Source organism: Schistocerca americana, chromosome 2, assembly GCF_021461395.2.
Source record: "Schistocerca americana isolate TAMUIC-IGC-003095 chromosome 2, iqSchAmer2.1, whole genome shotgun sequence".
Classification (NCBI taxonomy): Eukaryota; Metazoa; Arthropoda; class Insecta; order Orthoptera; family Acrididae; genus Schistocerca; species Schistocerca americana.
In genome coordinates this window covers 303,796,352-303,818,646 of record NC_060120.1, presented here as the reverse complement: position 1 = coordinate 303,818,646, position 22,295 = coordinate 303,796,352, and the positions used below count along the sequence as shown (strand labels likewise).

At 36.1% G+C, this 22,295-nt stretch overlaps 1 protein-coding gene across 2 annotated transcripts in view; it reads right to left on the bottom strand.

Moving 5' to 3' along the window:
* Positions 1–19,789: 19,789 nt before the first annotated feature.
* LOC124595608 overlaps positions 19,790–22,295 on the bottom strand; it is a 51,650-nt gene continuing 49,144 nt past the window's right edge. For both annotated transcript variants that reach the window (XM_047134423.1, XM_047134424.1), the window contains exon 3: positions 19,790–21,593. In XM_047134423.1, the coding sequence (XP_046990379.1) occupies positions 21,515–21,593 (79 nt within the window). In that variant the 3' untranslated portion in view covers positions 19,790–21,514. The remainder of the gene's footprint in view (positions 21,594–22,295) is intronic.

Genomic DNA, 22,295 nt, shown 5'->3' with positions numbered 1-22,295 from the left:
TCAAGATACCTCATTATGCTTGAGCTCAGCACATGTTCTAAGATTCTAGAACAAATCAATGTCAGCAATATTGGACTCTATTTTTGTGGATAACTTCTACCATCCTTCTTGTAGACAGGTATGACTTGTGCTTTTTTCCAAGAACTGAGCACAGTTTTTTGTTTGAGGAATCTATGATAGATTATAGTTAGAAGGGGAGCTAACTAAGCTGCAAATTCAGTATATAATTTGACAGGGATTCCATTGGGACCTGGAGCTTTGTTCAATTTTAACGACCACAGCTGTTTCTCAACACCACCGACACTAATACATATTTCACTTTTCAGTGGCACAGGGACAAAATTGGGGCAGTTCTGAGTTTTCTTTTGCAAAGGAAAATTTGAAAATGTAGTTGAACATTTCAGCTTTTGATTTGCTACCATCAATTTCAGTTCCTGTCTCATTCACTAGCCACTGGACACTAACTCTGGTGTCACTAACAGCCTTTACATATGACCGTAATTTTTTTGGGTTTTGTGAAATGAAAATGAAATTTCATGTGGTGAGGGACTCTCGTCTGGTAGACCAGTCACCTGGTGCAAGTCTTTTTAGATGACACCACTTCGGTGACCTGCATATTGTTGAGGATGATAAGATGATGAAGATAACACAAACCCAGTCCCTAAGTGGAGAACAAACCCAGTCCCCTTGCCTGGCATTCTGCTGTGCTGACCACTGAGCTATCAAGGTGGACAGTTTCATGAAATATCATTTGACAGCATTCTGCTATGGTAGTCATTGTAGGCATCATGCATTTTTCTCTTAACAGTCAGATGTTTTTCATTCAGCATTTCTGTATCTATAGCACTGCAATTTGCTTTACAACTATTATGCAGGAATCTCTGTTTCTTTGCAAGTTTCTTTACAGTGACTGTGTACCATGGAACTGTTCTACTGGGTATATATCTATCCAGTGCATCATCAACTATTCTTTTAAACTTGAGACATAGTTCCTCTGCATGCTGCTGACCTGTGCTGAAAGTTTCTCATTGATATATGACACTATTGATTTCTAAAAAGGTTTTGACACCTCTGGCAGTCTTTAAGAAATGAAATTTTTTGTAGTTAACATCAGTTCGTTGAACGTACTGCTCCACATCACATTTTCTCATCTGCCTCCAAACTTTTTGGCTACCCTTCTCTCTGTCACTCTTCAACCACCATGACCTGTCGACACACGGTCAGGTGCCTGTTGCATTTCTTCATTGCTCAGCACAAACGGAACCATTAGGCGCAGTCTACATTTTGCTAAGTAGCATAATAAGCCCTTGTGCATTATAAACTGCACATGCAACCTGAATTCCTTACAGTCTGCGTCACTTATCTGCACTCTCTGCCACTCACTCACGCGTTTCACAAACGCCTATAGCACTATGACCTTGGGGCTAAAAAAAAAGTGTCCATGTTTGTATGTTTTTCCCAGTGTTATGAATGATTTCATAGACGAACTCACTCAACTTAAGAGAACATCTTGTCAACCTGCTAGAGGGATCCTTCAAACCCAGTAGCCATTTCAGTGAAGCTGGTCTGTTACAACTTTGAATTTCTGCCTGTATATATAACATCGAAAGTAAGTGATCCCATAGATCACTGCCACCATTTCCTTCTCAATGGTAGATAAACTGTGTTCCACTCTGTTTAGCTAATTAGATGTGTATGCTTATAACCTCCCTCTTCCTAATCAGCATACTGGATTGCATTATAAATGACCCTGATCGCATTTGCCTAATGAAATTTTAAAGTATGTGAGGCTATTGTTACTGAAGGAAAATAACACCAGTTAGTTGAAGGAAAGTGTTGTACAAAAGAAAACACTGATTAGCTAAAATGGGGATAATTGGATGGTCGCCAGCCTGCTAGGGCAATGAATCTCCAGAATCTTAAGAAAGGTAATGGCAAAGAAATTTATGCAAATAACCACTAGTGTGGCAACAGAAGGTTGTCAGGCTTCTCCACAGTGCAACAGTTCATGAGAAAATAAATGAATCTGAAAGCACTGTGTTTGCAGTTACTTATTCTGAAATACTAAATTTTGAAAGTAAAGTTAAATGGAGTTACTGATTAAATAAATGCAACTAAAGCTTTGCTATGGAAAAAATTAGTGTCAGTAATCTCAGTGTAACATAACGCAAAATTTAGAGAAGAGCAAACAATTTACTTTTGATTACTGAAAGACTGAACTGAAAGCACTTGAGCAGCTAATTTTACTTGAAATATAAGAATAAGTGAAATTGTGCACTCTTAATTAGTGCTGTATCTTTAGTTATTAGTTTTGCCAGTGAAATTTTATGTTACTTTAAATAAATGAAGTTAATACTCAAAATTGCAAATTAGTTAAGCCTCTGTTATGCAATAAAAGAATGAACAGTTACTGATGCAAAAACTTTAGACTGAAATTGGTCATTAGCAAACACACAGAATTGTCAATAAATAGTTGGTCAATTTTCATAATTTTATGACACTTGGTGATTGCCTGGGAAGGAAAGGGACTCCGTTTGGTAATAATGTCAGGACAATGACAACACAGGTGCCCAACAAGTTTAAACTATTACACGTTATTATTCAAGTTAATGATACTTTGCGAAAGAAATGCCTCTGGGTAATGCCTACATAAGTTTATAATTTTCCACTTAACAGTCTTACGATGTAGCTGTATGGATGATGAAGAATGTAGCTGACAACAATGCTGAGCTGTCACTGTTGCTGCTCGTTGAGAACCTCGATCCATCTCCAGAGCCACAGGTAATTATTGGACAGGCACGAGTCAGAACTGCAGCTTCTCCACCTGTCTGCTACTACTGTGCTCTCAATACTTGCGTGTTAACAACTTTGGTAAGCATACATTGGCACGATCATAGCTGCAAACTGCCTCAGTGGGAGTGCCCAACAAACATTTCTGGACTTTCTCATGACTCAAGCTGTTCTGCTTCCTCTCTGCTTGCAACAAGCAGAGACTCTCCAGACCAAAAGATAAACAACAGTAAAGCTACAGCCATTTCATCATTGCTATTGATACGTTTAAATAAAGTTCCCTTGGCTATTACCCAGCAATTTACAATATTTTCATTATAATTACAATCGATTACATACTGTCAGAAATAAATATACTATTACATCAATTATGTATTAAATGTAGTTTCTGTAACAAAGCCTACAGATTCAGAATCAGAAGTACAGTACAAGTTATCAATGGATATTAAACGGAGAAAAGTTTTGGATGGTGCAGAAGATATTTTATCTACATTTTCAGTGTTACATGCTACAGGACACTCTTTACCATCTATTTCCTGACAGAGACCGCAATCAAAACCACTATCGCTAGCATTACAGGAAAGGGTGAATTCTTTGTCGAAATTAGAAAACACCACTACTGGGTCTTTGTTTCATGCTTTTTTCAAAGTCTGAAAGGCACACCATGTCCCAGTGGCCATTCAGATATAGCAACTCTTTTCAGGAAATGATTTAATGGTTGAGCAGTTTACATAAAGTTTTTGACAATTTTTCAGCAATAGTTACAGAGCCACAGAAAAGACTGTAACTGTTTCATTGTTTGAGAGGTTGGAAATTCAGATTACTGACACTAAATGGGGATCAGTCCATATACCCTCTTCCCTAGTAATGTGGCCTCTCATTGAAATTTACCATGCATTTTCTAGATTTTAGACCACACAAAACCGCATCTATCAATCTCCGAATGTGGTTGGTGCATTGGCACTACCTCCATCAGGTGGTAATTACTCTGCATGCTCATTGTGGAGTAGTATTTGCATTTGCCTATGTCATTGAGCATTTCCTTGATATTTGGTATTGGATAGATGTCAGTGGTAGTTTGAATGTTCAAGTACGTAAAACTAAACTCTGCTTGAACAGGTCACGAAGTCCCAATGGTGCCGACCGGCTACTGCGTCGCCCTCGGCCCACAGACATCACTGGATGCAGATATGGAGGGATATGTGGTCAGTATTCGAGTATTTATAGTTGCAACAAAAACAATATTTCAGGACCAGGACCATGAGTGACTATCATTGTGTTCTACCAGCTGCCAGTCGATGAATTCTTCCATGAGTTGTTGCAGTTGCATAGGAATACACAATAAGGCTTCCAATAAACCACAGCTCTATTTCATGTCAGTAGGCGATGTTGGGTAAGCAGTGTCATGGCTAATGGGCACTGTGCATTAAACAGATTCTTAAACTGTAACAAGAGTGCTTCCACAGCTCTCCGATCACTGCCCTCCAGATGACTCATTGTCACATAACGCAGAATCATTGACAGTATGCTTGTTTGTGTGGTCAGTACATGACATATCTCTATCTTCTTCACGCAAAACATCAAATGTGGTGAGCTTTAAGCCCTGTTGTAGAGTGGCATCATCCACACCAAAATTATCTACGTTAACCAGAACCATACATTCACCATTCATGTTACTTATTTGTGCTATGCTTCTGCATACAAAACAGTGCGTTGTATCCAAACTCTCATTATCTTCAAGTGACTCAAACACACATAACTCTCCTACAGTAAGTGTGTACTCACTGAGACCCAAACTACATTCCCTGTATCTGATGGTACGTTAGCAAGGAAACCCACCTTTAGCGCGAGTGTACCCAGTGCAGATAACAACACTACCTTCATTGCGATGATATCATCCAGCAGAAACAAAGTCCTTCCAAGCCCAACTGTAAGCTGCAAAATATGAATTTTAGCCTGCTGTCTAATAATGAAATCAAGCCCAGAACTGCAGAATACCCTTCACCAGCCAGTGGCAACACCACCATGTGCTCAAAAAAGTCTTAACGCCTGTGCTAAACTTTAACAGTGTTGTTCCAAGTAACTGTAAAGCAGAGACTGTCATCTGTTTCTACCCAAGAGATCTAGTGCAACAACTGATACACACATTGTATCTACTAAAAACCTATATTACTTGGCACCAATAGCAGCACTACATTTTATAGGGAATGATTTCTGATGGCTGATACATTCTCGTTTGTGTTTAATAAATGATTTTGCTGATAGCAATTCTCCCGTTTCTTAGGTACTCCTGTGCTCCAATGCTTTATAACCCATTCGTTCCCACTTGTAGTATTCCAACTGATGACAGTGTTGTTAGATGTGTTACTCATGACCACACCTATGGTATTTTATTACTCAGGCACACCCACGGAGGTCACCATGCCCCCTAACTGCTATATCTCTCTCTTCCAGCTGTGTGGAAATTCTTATAGGTGGGACCAAATTAGATGAATTCTCTCTCTTAACCCCACATGACTTTTCAGTGGAAATATCAAGTACAAATACATCAAGAGCCTGGTTCTTGGCTTCTTAGTGTAGCACTGTATTGATTTCCTTGTCAACCATTAGTTCTTATGTCTGGATGTTGATCTTGTGGATCCTATCCAAAAATGATTCAACATACTTGTTATGCTTCTGCGTCAACATATTTAATTTCCCTCTGAAGAAGCAACTGCAGTTTTACTTATGATACCACTGTTGTAACCCTCAGCTAGCTGTTGAATGTCTGCGCATCCTGCAAGGTCTCATGGTAAGTAACATATGCCTTAGCTCCTCCAGTCACCCACAGTTTGGTCATAAGAAGGCAAATTTCATCAGACCAACAGCTCAACTCAGCTGCAGCTCAGACATCATTGAGAAACATGGTTATGTCCTCTGTTGCCTTGCCAGGAAAAGGTGATCTCACGTCCTCAAGTTTTCCTAGTACTTTTTGCTTCTCAGCGTGCATTACCTCCGCCTGTTCTTTGTAATATTCTAATTCCCCAGCTTCCTATTTAAGGACTGCTTGTAACCTAATGATCTTCTCCATCATGGCAGCAACAGAGTCAGCCAACCTAGTAGTGCACATGTTTCTACCCGGATCTTGTGTATTCTACTACAGCCCAAACAATAAAGAAATACAAAACACAAAATGCAATCATGTCAGGTTTATACTACAGATTACAAAACACACAAGTTACTCTAGTTCTTACAGCATATCATAGCCCACCTACATTCACTACAATCTCAATCCAAATAACCCCATCATTGGCAAGTGGAACACTCGGCTGGTGCAGCCTTCATGCACATAGCTCATGGCCAGAAAGACTGCAAAACACACAACCTGAAGGTGTTAAATACGACTCATGACAGTTACCCTTAAGAGCAGACAAGTCAGGAGGTTAACATGGTTGTATACACGTTGCCTTCAGATTAAAATGAACATTCTTACGAGCCACTATGCCCACTGAATGACATAATGAAAATGGCCATGTCGGCTGCACACTGATTGAAGCTGCTGTGATGATGGCGACATCAGAAACTGATTGTAGCAGTGTCCATTGGTGGTCCACTTCTAACCACTAGTTGTAGCAGTCACCCCTTGGGTCAGGACTTTTAGTGAGTGTGAGTGTGGAGGCTGAGTGGGTGAGATGGTGATATTTGTGCAGGAGGCTGAGATCGGGAGCTGGTGTTGGTGGTTGTCATAAGCTCTAAAATGCCAGTGAAACAATGTCGTCTGGAAACATATTTATTACTTGTGATTTTACAGTATGGATTGTCATCTCTGGTACGGCAGAAGACATACTGATTTGCACACTAGAGTGTGAGAAGGAATGCGGAAACAGCGCTTTGTTAGCTGTAGTCACTGCGCATTTCAGGACCCAGTGGCAATGTCGGTCAGGTAGCCAGAAAGAAGTCTGTAGGCACGAACCTGCTGTGGACCACTGGCAGCTCATGTAGCCCACCCCAGCAGTCTCAAAGATGGATATGTACCAACAGCATATCATGGGGCCTGCACTCAGGTGTCTCGCCCAACATATTGTAGGTTTTGCCCAAAAGTGTCTCACCCAACATATTGTAGGCAGTAGTTTGCAGTCACTTGGTATTGTCTAAACCATGGGAAAGCCCAGATACATTGGTTTCTACTTCAACGATGGCAGTGAACAGACAGCAGTGGCGTCTTGCAGTGGATAAGTTCCACTACAACTGGCTGACTGTAGTCTCAGAGGTGAAGTCTTCTCTTGGCAGCAGGCAGCACATCCCAATTCATCAAACAAGTTACCCTGTAACTAGCGAGACTGTCACATTTAGACTGAGGCTTCTGAAATGGTTGTATTTAAGATGGACGTAATGTCATCACAGCCAGCGATGCAGTCATTTGCCCTCATTATCCACAGGTATCAGCAGACTTTCCCCCACAATGGTGTATCAATTATTGCCAGTTTTGCTTGCCTTCACAATTTCTGTCGGTGCTAGGATGACACGTAGTGGCTCAGCTTGGAAGTTACATATTACAGTTGCATACTGCAAGGCTTGCAAATGATGCACTTTGTGCTTTCATACTGTGTTGTTTGCAGTTCTTGATAATGGTTTGGCTCCCAATGGAAATATATTATGAGCTGCACCCTGCCTTCTGGAACACTGCTCTCTTTGATTACTCCAGATACTAGTTGTGATACAGTGTATGAGCTGAACGCGATTCTCTGCTGTCTGCGCCAAGTAATAACTTATAAAAGTTTATGTGCACAACCCAGGAGTTGGCCCTGCTGTGCAACAAATTATAAAACTGATTTTCTCCATAACATTATGAGAATTTACAATATTATGCTCCATGGAATGTGCAAGTAACATAAGTACTTAAAAATAGATAACAGCACCTCTAGCTTTGGCGATTACAGGATAAGCCCAGTTTTTAAGGCATTTGAACATGATGAACAGCTTCCACCCACCATCACCTACTCCACTGTTAGCAAAACAAGTTTTAAAATTAAAGGTAGTACACTTACAAAACAACTTTTGTCATTTATCAAGCGATGTGTTCATTTTATGGTTTTCTACTTGGAGGTGACAACCATCAAATTGGCAAAACATAGGAATGGACTTATACAAATTGTTGATCTTTGAGGTAACTATTATCTAGTTGGAGATAATGCTTTCAGTATGGCTTGAAGGATCAAAGTGCCTGCTATGCTACATTGGCCATTTGGACCCTCCAGTTCAACACAAGTTTTCCATAACTCTGGATACAGGTGTTTGTGCTCCAAAAAATCCTAAACTTGCTGTAATCTTGGATTTGACCCATGTTAGCCTAACACTCCATTTCCGTTCCTCCTCTGGTATCTGTCAGAATACTATCTTATTTTACTTTTATTTATTCTTCACAGTACGTGGCCCTACTTTTAACAGTTTGTTCTTTATCTATTTATTATAGTTTATTTATATTGTTCTTTCCGAGTCACTACATATATATATATAATAGCCATCTTAACTTAGGAAATCAGCAGTCACAATTTGTGATTAGTATACTTTTCCGAAATAGCCTCCAGTGGCTGCTTCTGTCAATGTATAAGGGTCATTCCACATCCACAAAAGCTCTCTTACATGATAAGACCTATGGGACACGATGTGTGAATGCATAAATGGATAGATGCTTGAATGAAAGAATGGACTTTTTGCTCTGTTCATCATTTCTTAAGTGAAGCTGACACAGCACTTACCAATGTATTACCTTTGGCCTTACAGTCTATCTCACATCTTTTCCTTTTTTCCTTCTTTCTTCTTCATACAAGACATGTCCCTATTGGCCAGGTGTTCTGAGTGATAATACTTTAATTCCCTGCCAATTAATTTTTTCCCCATCAAGTCTGTGTTCAGTCTTGATCTTTCTAAAGGATGAGTCTTCAGAGAAAGATCTCAGTTTACAAATAACATGCACAGAACCAAAGTTAGATAAGCAACAGAAATTACACATTGTATTCCAATTCTTATGTAGGATATACATCCATGACCTGTATTCTGTCCGAACTTATTTACTGCCCACTGTATTCAGATGTAATTATTGTAGTGTGGTGTAATGATAGACATGCATCCCCCCCTCTTTCTTTTGACATTGTAGAAGAGAAATTATTAATTGTGAATCATGTTGCAATGTTTACCCGAGTGTCAGTTTCATGTGGTGTCGCACACCCCTAAAGTTTCAATGACATGGATGGCTCTTGTCATGGTATATATCCAGTGTTTCACAAAAAATGCTGCAATCTTTTTTATAAAGACTCTAGTATGGGTTAACAGAACACACGCCAGTAAGTAAGCAAGTGTTACTAAACTGTGTGTGCTGCCTTATTGCTGTTAATGAGGATGTGAGTGTCCAAGGGGTACAAGCGACAAAAAGTTAGTTTTGAGATAATCAACTTTAAACTTGAGGTTGCATAATTGATTCCACAACAAATATAGAAAAATTTATAGCAGATCATTTAAAGATATTGTTTAGTATTTCTATGCTTTATATTACTGTAGCAAATATTTTAGTCAGCTGACAATGATCATTGATAATTTTATGATGGGCTTCGCTTGTACCACTTTGCTTCCAAGCGAGAGTTAGGAAGGTATGACCTCAAAGAAATATTAAAAGATTTTTCAAATGTTTTACTTTAATGTGGATCATAATATATAATGCACATTAAATACAATAATACTGAATGTTCGAAACAACCCTAGAAAAAAATTTCTTTTCTAATTATAGATAAACTGTAAGTTCCTGATATTTCTCTTTTGGTTTAAAAAATAAATTAAATGAAGTAATAGAATCAATCCTAAAATTCTTCTTGTCTTATTACATTCTTAATCTGAATTGCTGTCAAAAATATTGTCATTTTCGTCTTCTGCATAATTGCTCTCTGAGATAGACTGTTCTTCATGATGCGCTGCACATGCTACTGACAAAGACCGATGGTTGTTTCTCTCTCTTATGGTTTTCCTCCGCAAGCTTAGTTGATTCCTTTCCTCTTGCGGACGGACTTCAGCATTGAGTTCTGTGCAAAATCAGTGATGACCAGGAGGCACAAATGACAGAAGGTTCAGTAAATCTTTGTACGTTTTTGCCGTAATTTTTGGCAGAGTTGTTCAGCAAGTTACGACTTCAGAGTATCTGAACATTTCTTCCAATGTATTTACCTTTATACTGTAGGTGAAGAGTTCAAAATCTTCAAAATATACATTTACAAGACACTGTCCATGGTTCATCTTTTTTGAAGTGCAGACACTGCATTTTTTGAATTCCTTTTACAGATTTTGCACAGAATGGCTCAACCATGTCCAATGTGATAAAATCCTTATCACCCAAAATGTCTTTATGTATTGGTGATTACATTACTCCAGTCTCGAGGAATGTAAATACCCCTTTGTGAAATTTTTCTAGCACACTCAATTCTTCCAAAGTCTCTGCTACAATTATTAAACGAGTGGCCAAAACGTAGAAACTTACAGACAATGATCTGAATGTGAGTGTTGTTGACTACATAGAGCCAAAATTTCACTATGTATTGACTTTTGTTTTGTCCTCCTGCAGTGTCATTAAATGCAGTGAGATGCATGATGTTTGGTGGCAAATTGTTAATAAATGTCAGTGCAACAAGACTTTATCTCTTGAAATCCACGGGAAGCCTAACGTTTTTGCCACACAAACATGATGGCTTTTTCCATTCCCAAATCATGTACACACAAATTGTAAGTTCACAGTTGTTGAGAGTAATAAGCTCATAAACATGTCAGAACTGATGTTAAGAGCATTTTCTGTAAGTCACACGTCAAGACTCTTTAGCAACCAATTTTTTTGCCTCTACTAGTTGTTCCCAAGCACTTCTTGCTTTCTGAAGTTCCTTTTGAACAAGAACATCACCTTTTTCACCAGGTAATCCATGATCAATGGTATTTTGCACCTTATCACACACAGAAACTGTGTCTGTATATAGCCTGTGGGAGATAAGATTAAAGCATTTGTTCAAAATATGGCAGTAGAAGGTTTCCTGTACTGGCTCGGTTTCCTTTCCTTCACAAAATTCCTTATAAAGCTGGTACATACTCTTGAGGTTTAGGTTTCCTGCAAGATATTTCTCATTTGGTGCTTTCTGGTGTGAATAGTGGCTACTGTACTTTGCTCTAATGTGTTGCTTTAGCAGATATACTTTAGCTTGTTTCCAGGGGTTTTATGGCCTCACTTGTCCTTATGTGAAATATTTGTGGTCAAAGTGTTTTTCTTTTGTGCCACATCTGTTACAGATTTTCTTTTTATAGCATTTCCTTCCCTTCTACTCGGCTCACTGACAGCAACCAAAGAATTTAAGGAGGAGGTCTGCAGGTCCTAGTTACTAGAACACCAATATTCCTTAAATATTTCCTGTCTTTTTTGTTCACTGTTGTTTGGATTGCACTTGAATTGGCAGTTGTGACTGAACACACTTATCTTATCTCCATTCACGCAACCTTCCATTGCAATCCATATACACTTTGTCTTCACTGAGTTTTCTAGATGATATTACTCTATTCCATAAATAGGTTCTTTATGTTTTTATTCTTCCCAAATGTTTTACTCTCTCAGAAACTGTGTGCTCTCCATTGTTTCACTCACTTTCATCCAACCCCTCATTTTTGCCTGAAAAGAAGAAGCACAGAGCAATACATTAGTCTGGTTAGTTTTAGTTTCTGAGGTAATTAAAGTTGTTTTGATTTTTCACTCTTTGTTAATTGTTGGTAAACGTAAAGCATGTAAAAATTTTCTGGGCAGTTTCATCAAAAGGAATGCGTGAATAGAAGGAAAATGCACTACAATGCCTGCAGGGAAGGGAAGGTGAGGCGAGATATTTCTGTGCAGTGCTGCCAACTTCATACATCATACTGATAATTCGCTATGGTAGAAATGATGCACAGAAGTAATGCGCTGAATGAAAGCATATTATAGAGACGTTCACATTCAAAATAATGCACTTCTTAGTCGTCGTAATGAATTTGTAATTAATGATTAAGGCTTTTGTAGCACTTATGACTATTCAGTTCCTTACTATGGTTGGCAGTGGCTGCAAGCAGAACAGAAATGGCACAACGTCTTCTAACTTCTACCGACAAGTATCAATCGGAAGTAGGGAGCAACTCTGACTTGAAAATTTTTACAAACTACAGCTTTGTTTATTTCTTGTTTTGCATCAATTACTGAAAATCACCTTCATCAATAGGGTTTCCTCTGGAGTTAGTATTTACACTATCTATCTCTGATTCATATGAAGCATCATCATCATGTCTGGTCTGTAGCAAAAAAACAATCGAAAACCATATCATTCTAGCAAATAATATCAACAGCCTTTAACTTGAATTTTATATGTATATGTATTTTTAAAGTGTATAATTTAAACACAAGACAATAATATTAATGGAATACTTAATTACTCACCTTCGGAGATGTGTTGCCAAAAAGTTCTCTTCTGGAGATATCATAGTTATTGTTCACTCACATATTTTATGAGCAATTTGGAATAAAAATAATATTAATATTTATTGAACAAAGTAAATGAAGTTGGTTTTATCATTATAAGCACTGAACGAGCAAACTTCACTTCATAACTCAGTAGCACTGCATTTATACTCTGCCGTCCTTGCCATTTCATATATACCTCTTGGCCTGCAAACAATAAGGATGCTTCTGTAAGCAAGATACGCTTCCCTCTCTTGGCCACCACAATTTTACAAATATTAGGTACCCATTTCTGCACTTACCTCCTTTTTTCAAAAATGTCAATTGTACCCCTTGGCTTCTCACCCCGTCATCTGACACTATACATTTGACCACACATTGTGGTTACAGACACAACGGTAACCAGCAATTTGAAATATTTTTACCTCATAAGAGTCGTAATGTCGTTAAGTTAGAAGACACTTTATGAATCTTGAGAGAAACAAATATTTTATTTTGATCCTAGCAACCCACCTAAGCTTTGCACATATATCAGTAAATGTCTGCTTGTAAATTATATACGCAAACCTTCCTCTTGAATCATTCTGTCTATTAATGAAATCCATACCAAAATCCCTTCTGTAGTTCCTGACATCAGCTTTCACATACAGATAGAAAACCTTGTGGGGAAACTTGTTTCATCAGAGTTTAGCCAATTTGCACAAAATATTTGTAAATTATGTACAAAAACCTTCATTGTGAATCAGTCTACCTGTAAGTGAAAACTGTATCAAAATCCAAAAATTAGTCTTTATATAGACAGATAAATGCAGCAGGTGAGTTTATAGCATATAGTGAAGCACTCTCATACACAATATTTCTTGCATTTCAGGGTCTATCAAGAGTAATTTCCCTATATTAGAAATCGCCTGGCCTTGCTCAAGGTTAAGGGGGCACAACCCAGACAATGAAAGGGTAATGAAATTCTCTATGACTTCCCCACAGTGCTTTGTGGAAGTCACAAATGCTCCAATGCTATTCATTTCTCACATCATTCCTTATTTTGTTCTTGTATTACTGAAAGCACACTTTAAACAAATCACCATGCCTTTGATTTCTTTCTATCTTGCAGTCTTATTGCCAGAAGGAATTTACTTTGAATCTACAACAAATACATTTGTTGGTCCTGATATTTTTACATCTGAAAAGAATGACTTTTACAAACTTTCTGTTATATGTGTGGATTTGAACCATAATGGCTTATCACAATCATCAGATACACACAAACCTTTCTCAGCATTATTTATTTATTTGTAGAACTTAACAAGTTGTCAATTGTCTACCAATAAGCTGTAATTTCTATTGTCCAACCAACTTATAATGCCACTAAGGAAACTACAGATATAAGGATTTTTGCTAGGCGTGAAGTGGACAGAGAACAGTAATAAACTGAGACTTCAGCTACTATGCAGTGTATCATATAAAATGTCTTCCACAGTATTGTTCATGTGTGTTTCTAATATGGCAATGGGAAATCCTAGGATACAAGTAATGAGAAGAATGAAGACAACATAACACTTATTTTCTGTTTACATAATGGGAAGTCAAAGTTGAAATATCAACAACATTATGAAAAGGCCACAGTGGCCAGAGACAGCAATCTTGCCTGCTTATGTGAATTTGTGTGTATGTGTGTGTGTGTGTGTGTGTGTGTGTGTGTGTGTGTGTGTGTGTGTGTGTGTGTGTGAGTGAGTGAGTGAGTGAGTGTGTTTTCTTTAGTGAAGAATGCTTTGGCTGGAAGTTCAATGTGTAACAGTTGCTTCTCTGCAACTCAATATGTCATCTTTACAATGAGTAGCAGTATGTCCTTTTCATAATAGTTTTGTTATTTTCTCTTTAATTATTTTCAATTCTAAAACAACTACACACTGTAGAGAGGTAGTGGTGATGACTGGGTGGACACAGAAACAAGAAGATGAACATTGTAGCACATCCCTAATAGTCTTCTTTCATCCACTAATGACACAGAAACAGTAACTTTATGAACATTATTTATTATGAAAGATACAACACTTTCGAATGTTTTGGTAGTAATCAGTGACATTTATTTCCTTGAGCATTTTATCCCATAACATTCTCATGTTTCAGATCATCCTCCTTCACTGTTCATTCCAATAACATTTTATACCATGCAAACATGTATGATAAAAAAAATCAATAGCAATTTTTATACTGCCTAATAGGCTTTGTATTTAATCAAAATACCACATATTCAAACAGTCTAAGCCTTTAATATTCAATTAAATCTTACAAGAATGGTTTCCAGAAATATAAAGTACAATATTTCACCTAGGAATGCTGATAAACAAATTTATATACATGAACATAATAATCAAAGCTATAAACCATGTACACAAAATGTAGCACATTTTTCTAAATATTTTTGGCAAATGATGGCTTCATAACAAACATACTAAATATTCTTAATTCCAAGATATCATTAACACACAAGAGGGTACGTGAAGACTGCTACAATACGAACAATAACATAGTAGAGAATGGTTTTAATGTCAAACAAATATTGCTCCACTTTTTTTCCAAGTTTTACTGTGAGGAACAAGTTAGCATGACAGTTATAATTGTTTGTTCCTTTTCCTCCTCCTGCTCTTAAATGAAGTTAGTTAAACTGCCTTCAGAGCAAGTCTGCAATGTTAACTCTTTCTTTGGCACATTGACTAGAAGTGTTTAGTAACAGTTCTATAGAAATGTGTGAAAATAAACAACTATAACAAAAAATAATGTACATACAAGGATGGTTTGTCAAATGATGAGTATCACTGTAAAAGTATTTCTTTCTTGGATAATTAACATACAACATGTCATTAACTAGTATTGGACATTACACAACACATAATCTGCAAATGATACATTTCTGGATACCCAACCTAGCTGTAAATTCTGTAAAAACAGAATTACCAACACAGCTATGTACCAAACAACATATTTTTCGTCAAACACAACAGAAAAATTTCATAAATTGTTCATTATTCCTCTTTGTAAATTAATAAAGGAAGGGAAATCTTAATATGCATGGAACAAGATGAAGACTGTATATGTTTATTTTAAAATTATTTTTCAGATCATAAGTTAACAGCAGATGTTAGCTGTATATGATGGAAAATATTACCTTAAAATTTACCTTCAGGAGGCAGATGGGCACATATACAAATACATGGCACAACCCTAGCTTTTGGAATGAATGGTTATTTCCTTGGGCAGGAGAGAGGGGTAAGTTGGATAACATAACAAAAGGAGGGCAAATCACAGACCCCAAGATGAGACCTGACTGTTTTGAGGAAGAGGGGAGACTCCTGACAGTAAGTAACTGGCCTTTAACCCCGTCTCATAATTTTACGGTTTCCTCGTACGAATGTTCCTTTTGATACCAAATATTACCTCACACAGTTCGAAACAAATAGAAGAATGGCCAAAACACAAATGGTAAAAGCTTTACAGCACCTGCCAGTACCAGTGAAATGTTACTTGTAACAAACACTGTAATTCTGAAACATTACTGCCTTACACTCCTGAGTCAGGAGTACAACATTTTATGCCATACAGTTAACAGCTGATAACAATAACAATCACAATTTTTTAAAAGTTTTTACCAATGTCAAACTGAAACAGAGATATGAAATTCTGGAGTTGTTGCAGCAAAATGTTAAGAGTTCCTGTATTGACAATAAGAAATATATTCATTGACTCTTGGAACAGTATATAAACCTGTAAGCATGGTTTTGAGAAATAAGATGATGCAAACAACTGGCACACAGACTTATCCTTGAAACACTAGAAATTCAAACGCAAAAGTTTTGTCCCATCAAATGTTCCAAATAAGAGCACAAACAGAACTGTAACCCAAGCACTATCAGAACACCACAACGCCTAACTGTACAGAGGAAACATAAAATTTAGAGAAAATTTCTTTTTTAAAATAAAAATGATTCTATACACAATTACCTCTTGGCTCTGAATGTTTGAAACAATGTGTTTCACTGGTCAACTACTCTATCACATTTCACTGTCAGACTTCCATCTCTGCTCCCACATCAATAATATCTTTGTGGAACCTTTTTTTCCACCAAACAATTATTTTGAAAAACCCTGCTGCAGGCATTCCTGAAGAGCAGTACAGAGTACAAATACTCTGCAACATGAAGCTACATGAAAAGTAGAATAGCTGTGTAATTTAGTTTGAAATCTTACTAAAAAAAGTGTGCTCATAGGAACATTTACTATTGTCAAATATCCATTGCACATGTTCGCTTAAAAAGTATAAGTATTTGAAAGTCATCAAAGAGAAATGGATAAAATCTAATAATATACCTAGTAACTGAAATAGATGCACACAAATGGTAGAATTCTTATTTGATGACAGATGAATGCAAAACATAGAAACTAGTTACTTATTTCATAATATCACTGAATTCACATGAACCTAGTGGGTTCACCACAGTAATACCTCTGAACCACCAGTTTCGAAACATCTGTGATACACCAAAGCAAGTTTGAAACATATAGATAAAAGCTGTGTGCCGACAGGAACTTCAATCCGAACCTTTGCCTTTCATAACCAACGACCTTTCTAGCAGAGCTTTCTGGTAACTTGTGACCCACCTTCACAACTTGAGTTGCTGTGGTACCTCTCTCCTATTTTCCAAACATGACAGCAGTTCACCAGCATATCTGCTCTGGCTGTTCAAGCCCTGTGCATGAGTGTGATACAGAAGCAAGTTTAACAACATAGTACACTCTGCTACAGAGTGAAAAATTCATTTTGGAAAAGAAGAATTTTCCAGAATCAATGTCCTGTCTCTAAATAAATTTATATTGTGGTCCACAGGCGGAAAAAAAAGGAGTACCACAATGTCAACCAGCGAAAAAGTATAAGTTTGTTATTTATTTATTTTTGCATGTAACATCCACTTCAGAGTATTTTTAATAAAACTATTTTAATCAGGAACTGACTTGAATTGGAGGAATATGCCACCATGTATATACATTATTTTGTTTCCAAGAAACTGATTTAATAACACAGGAATCAAATAAGAAAGTGACAATTTACTTCAATGAGATCTTGGAATTTTCAGCACCAGAATATTAATCCTCCATCTATTCAGTCTTAAAGTGTTCACGAATTATGCAATACTGTGTTCAAATCCCAGTTGTTAAGTGTAAAGTATGCATTTTGCTAATTGCAATTACCCTCACTCTATATAAAACTGGGCATTACACATGATTATTTAATTATGAGGGTATTTTCCTTCTTCACAGTAATAATACTTTATTGAAACCAAATCTGATTTTCAAATGAGAGATAGCAAACACATCGTGTTATGATGCTGGAATATTCCAAACATATATCATCTACAGCTCTATTCAATAGTATACTCCAAAATACATGATAAATAATGATTTATATTTATTTACTTATCATTTAAATCTTTACTTTTCTCATTTAGCTACTGACTTTTTTATAGATAAGCACTATGCTCTTCATACTGAGTAAAGGTGGTGATAATCCAAAGAAAGGCACTGAATCAGGCCTTTTATACACTTAATAAATTATAATGTTGCATCTATATGTTTTAGTTAGCTTCCAACATCATAAATTAAATAAGTACTCCCCCTTTTATCTCTGGGCCTAATAAGCAACAAAATTAAAGAGGCACTATATGAGGTCATAAGAATGTAATAGCAACAATTCACTTATAAATACATAAAATATTCTACTAGTAGAATAATAAAATTGTAAAGATACCAAGCTACATCACAAAGCAAATTTTTTACATGCAACAATACCTTGCCATCTTACATTCTTGTTTCAGAGACTTCTCTTTGGTAATTTCACTTAATTTCACATAACTCTTAATTAAAATTATTCTTTTCAGCTCCCACAATATGCCTTACATCCATTGCAACAGGCCCCAGTTGCTTTGGCACAGCAATACTGTGTTGCCAAGAATGCATTTGATCAACAGATAATCATAAGGTAACAATCATAATTGTAAATGACACTGTTTTAATGTAATATGACACAGCCTATTCTGTTATCAAAATAACTCCAAGGAATTTTAAAATAAACCACATTTCATGTTTTTAAAATTTCCAAATTAATGTTTCTGACTTCAAATAAAAAATTTAACAATTACAAAAACATTTTTGATTTCATGGAAAAGATCATGCCAAAAAAAGCCCAAAATAATTTCATTAAGAAATCTTACCATTTTACTATGTAAAAAAAAAAAAATATCTAGGAACTAAGAAAACACGGGTTGTGAAATGATTCTTCTCGTGAAGGTACACAGTTCATTTTCAAAAAAAAAAAAAAACAAGCATCAATACAAACATTACACCCTGTATCCATCAGATACAACTGGGAATGGTGAAGAGAAACAGCTGAATTAAATTAAATTCAGCAGCATAACAGGCAATTAAATCAGTATTTATGTGAACTTCATCTAGTAAATGAAAATATAAAAATTAAGTGGAAATAGCTATCACACTGAATGTTCAAATTATGACACAATCGATTATTGCCACATTAGCCAAAATTACAGGTCACATACAGGCTGATGCTGGAAAAAACTTGATTTTTACAATGAAAGAAATAATCTCAGAATTTGAGTGGGAGAACAATGACAAAACACAAGCCAGTGAAGTGTAAATCACTCCAAGCTCAAGACACAAACACAGAAGATAACCAAAATACACTACACATATTTACTGCATTATTATTTATCTTACTTCAACCTTCAGTTTCGGGAAATTGGTTCATGCCAACCATCCCAATGTATGTAAACAGGAAAAGAAACACAACATATCACTGTATGACAAGTTAGACAGAATAATTAACAGCTCATAGCCAATACGATAGTGTTCAAAGGCTGCACAAGATATTTTGAGTGGTATAACTGACAACAAAATATACTGAAAAGTCATTATGCTACTACAAGACTTTTTTTTTTGGAAAAAAATCTCACAACAATAAAATAGGTATACCATCTGACCCAGCAAGATTATCATTACGTACCTCAAAATGCAAAATTGTTACCCACCAATTCAAGTTGCTGCTGTTTTTAGAATCTTATTGATACTTACAGCCTATCAATTTTCCAGACATGGCACATGCCTGTCCATCACTTTAATCCAAATAGCATTTTAAAGTTTCTTAATTTTTTGTAAATTTATCTTTACCTTTCTATAGTCACTTTCTTTGTAGCAAGATGAGGTCAGTAGAATTTTGATTATTAAGTTTTGTGCATATCTTGTACAATATTAGACAGCCAAGCATGAATCAAATTATATAGGCTGTATAGAATGACTTAAATTATACAGTAATTCTCTTGTTAGGTGCACCAAACTATTGTCTATAAAACTGTCAAAGATATTGCCAATATATATATATATATATATATATATATATATATATATATATATATATATATATATATATATATATATATATATAACCAGAATGGATAGCCCCAATACAACTGAATTTTCAAATAACCTTCACTGTACTTTATTTCATGTACACATTTCTAGGCACTTCATAGCTAAACTTTTGAATAACAATGGACACAGCTGTATAATAAGTGTACTATACCCATATAAGTCTGTAAATAGTTTTTATTTAAAGCAGACAAAACAACACTCAGATTAAATTTCAAGAAATTAGTGCAACGAGAATGTGTTGCATCAATAGATCAGTCAAACATAAAGAGACGCTTCTCATGCCTGAAGTGAAGTATGTTGACTTTTCTCTGAGATAGTTGAGAGATAACACTAGGTAAAGAGCACAAAATGGGCCACAAAATTTCTAGAGAAACAGTGTACAATATAAGAGACTGATTCCTGACACTACCACCAAAATCATAACAACAATTTTCCAACAGTATTATCTCCCATGTTATATATTTTAGAGAGGTAAAAAGAAAGGAAAACTGTGTTTGCCTGATGTTATTTTCAAGAAATATATTATTATTTAGAATTTAAGAAATTTACTTGCCATTTAATTTACAAAGAAAATATTGCTTAATTTGAATACACACAAAACAAAATCATGGATATTTGCAGCTGACTTTCATAGTGCATCACAGACCTTACTTTTCAAAGTGTATTTGAGAGAGGGAGAGAACAGTTTCCACAGACATAAAGAAATTAATATTTTACACGTCTGTCTATCAGCTAGTGAAGGTTAAAGTAACAAAAGGCCATGCATCAAATTTGAGAACAGAGTACTATTTCAAAATATCTCTTGTCATGTACCTCTCCTGATTTAATGATTAACAGCTCACCTGTAACATCTATCAAAAATAAGACATTATACACTAAATCTATTAACATTGATACCAAAGAAATATTCCAGAATTTAGATATATGCATTCAAATGTAAGGACATCTGAATCAATTTTCAACTCTGATCATCCTGAATTGCTGAAAATAAGAATAGAAATGTTTACCAGCAATTGCCCCAAAACTACTAATTTTAATAGGTTTGGCACCTCAAGTAAGAGAATCACTGTTTACTTTTTTTTTTTTTACTTACTACAAAGCCTGCTCTTATTCTGATTAGCTCAGAAGCTTGTAGTCTCTGAACACAGTTTGAACAGGGATATCATTTTCCACTTACAGGTTACAGGTACAGCACCGTACCTAAATTCTCCCTCACTTCATTTTCAATATCTGAAATGCAATAGTAACTGCTATTACAGAAATAATGACACTATTTTTTTTTCAATCCCACTATAAAGGCATTCTCATAGATACCTATGTTATTTTACATTAGTGAAGACAGCAGTATTAAGCACTCTAATGAAGAAAATGCATCCCTCATAAAACTTGTAGATACGTTAAAAACTAATTAACTGTAATACCACCTTCACAGTGTTATGGAAATGACTACTCCAATAGAGAGCTACAGATTTCCAGTTGCCAAATCTTGTGCAGTAAATAAATATTACCATTACTATTACTTCAAAATACTGTAGAAAAAATGTATTCCATCACAGGATATGTTTCCATTGCGTTTAAACACTTGTGGTGCAAAAATACTAGCAAAAATGTCATAAAATGTTTCCAAGTTGAACAGTCGTCTCATTATTGACACCACCTACCCTTGTCTTAAAATCTTTAAGACACTACAGCACTGATAACCACAACGGCTAACATGGTATGAATAAAAATCTATTCACAATCTTAGTCTGCACCTGCTGCATCACCAGGTTTTTGACTCCTTGAGGTAGACTGAGAGCCTTTCCTCTGGTGCGAACTGGAACTGTAAGAGAAAAATTTCTTATTACATCACAGGAAGTGATCTCAAAACAAAAGACTGCAAGCAATTGTTTTTAAATGAAGAGCTCACAAAATATCCACATAACAGTTAGAAGTATTCCTCACTGGCCAACGTAACTTCTATCTAGCCTGACACAATATATTTTGACAAAGTCTCCTGGCTCTTTTTTATTTCAGTTCAAGTACTGAACCAATGACAGCTAAAATTTGAAAGCTGTGTGTAATTCATGGGTTGTGCAGTAATCACAACTCCCACTAAATTCTAGAAGTCTATGTCAGGGCCAGCAGCAGTCATGGCTGTATTTCTTCACTGGTCACAGATTGGCAACATGTCAGTTTTGCATAGCCAATTTTTTGTTTTTGTTTTTAAATGAGTATGTCACAAACTATGAGGTTGTGGTTAGGTTGGGACATAACAGCATAGCTTGCATTTAATTTTATCAATTAAATTTATGATCTTCATTGTCATAAATATTTGACATTTTTTCCATGTACATCACGAATTATGAGGTGGTTAGGTTGGAATGTGACAGTTTGGTTGTGAGTTGGCAAAGCCACAGAATGTGAAAGCTAAAATACCTGGTTGTGGTGACAGACCGACCTACTGCTTACTCCATGGCCTAGTTTTGTTGCTAATATAACTGTTTTACTCACAAAGATTAAATTAATAATCTCCATTGTCAAG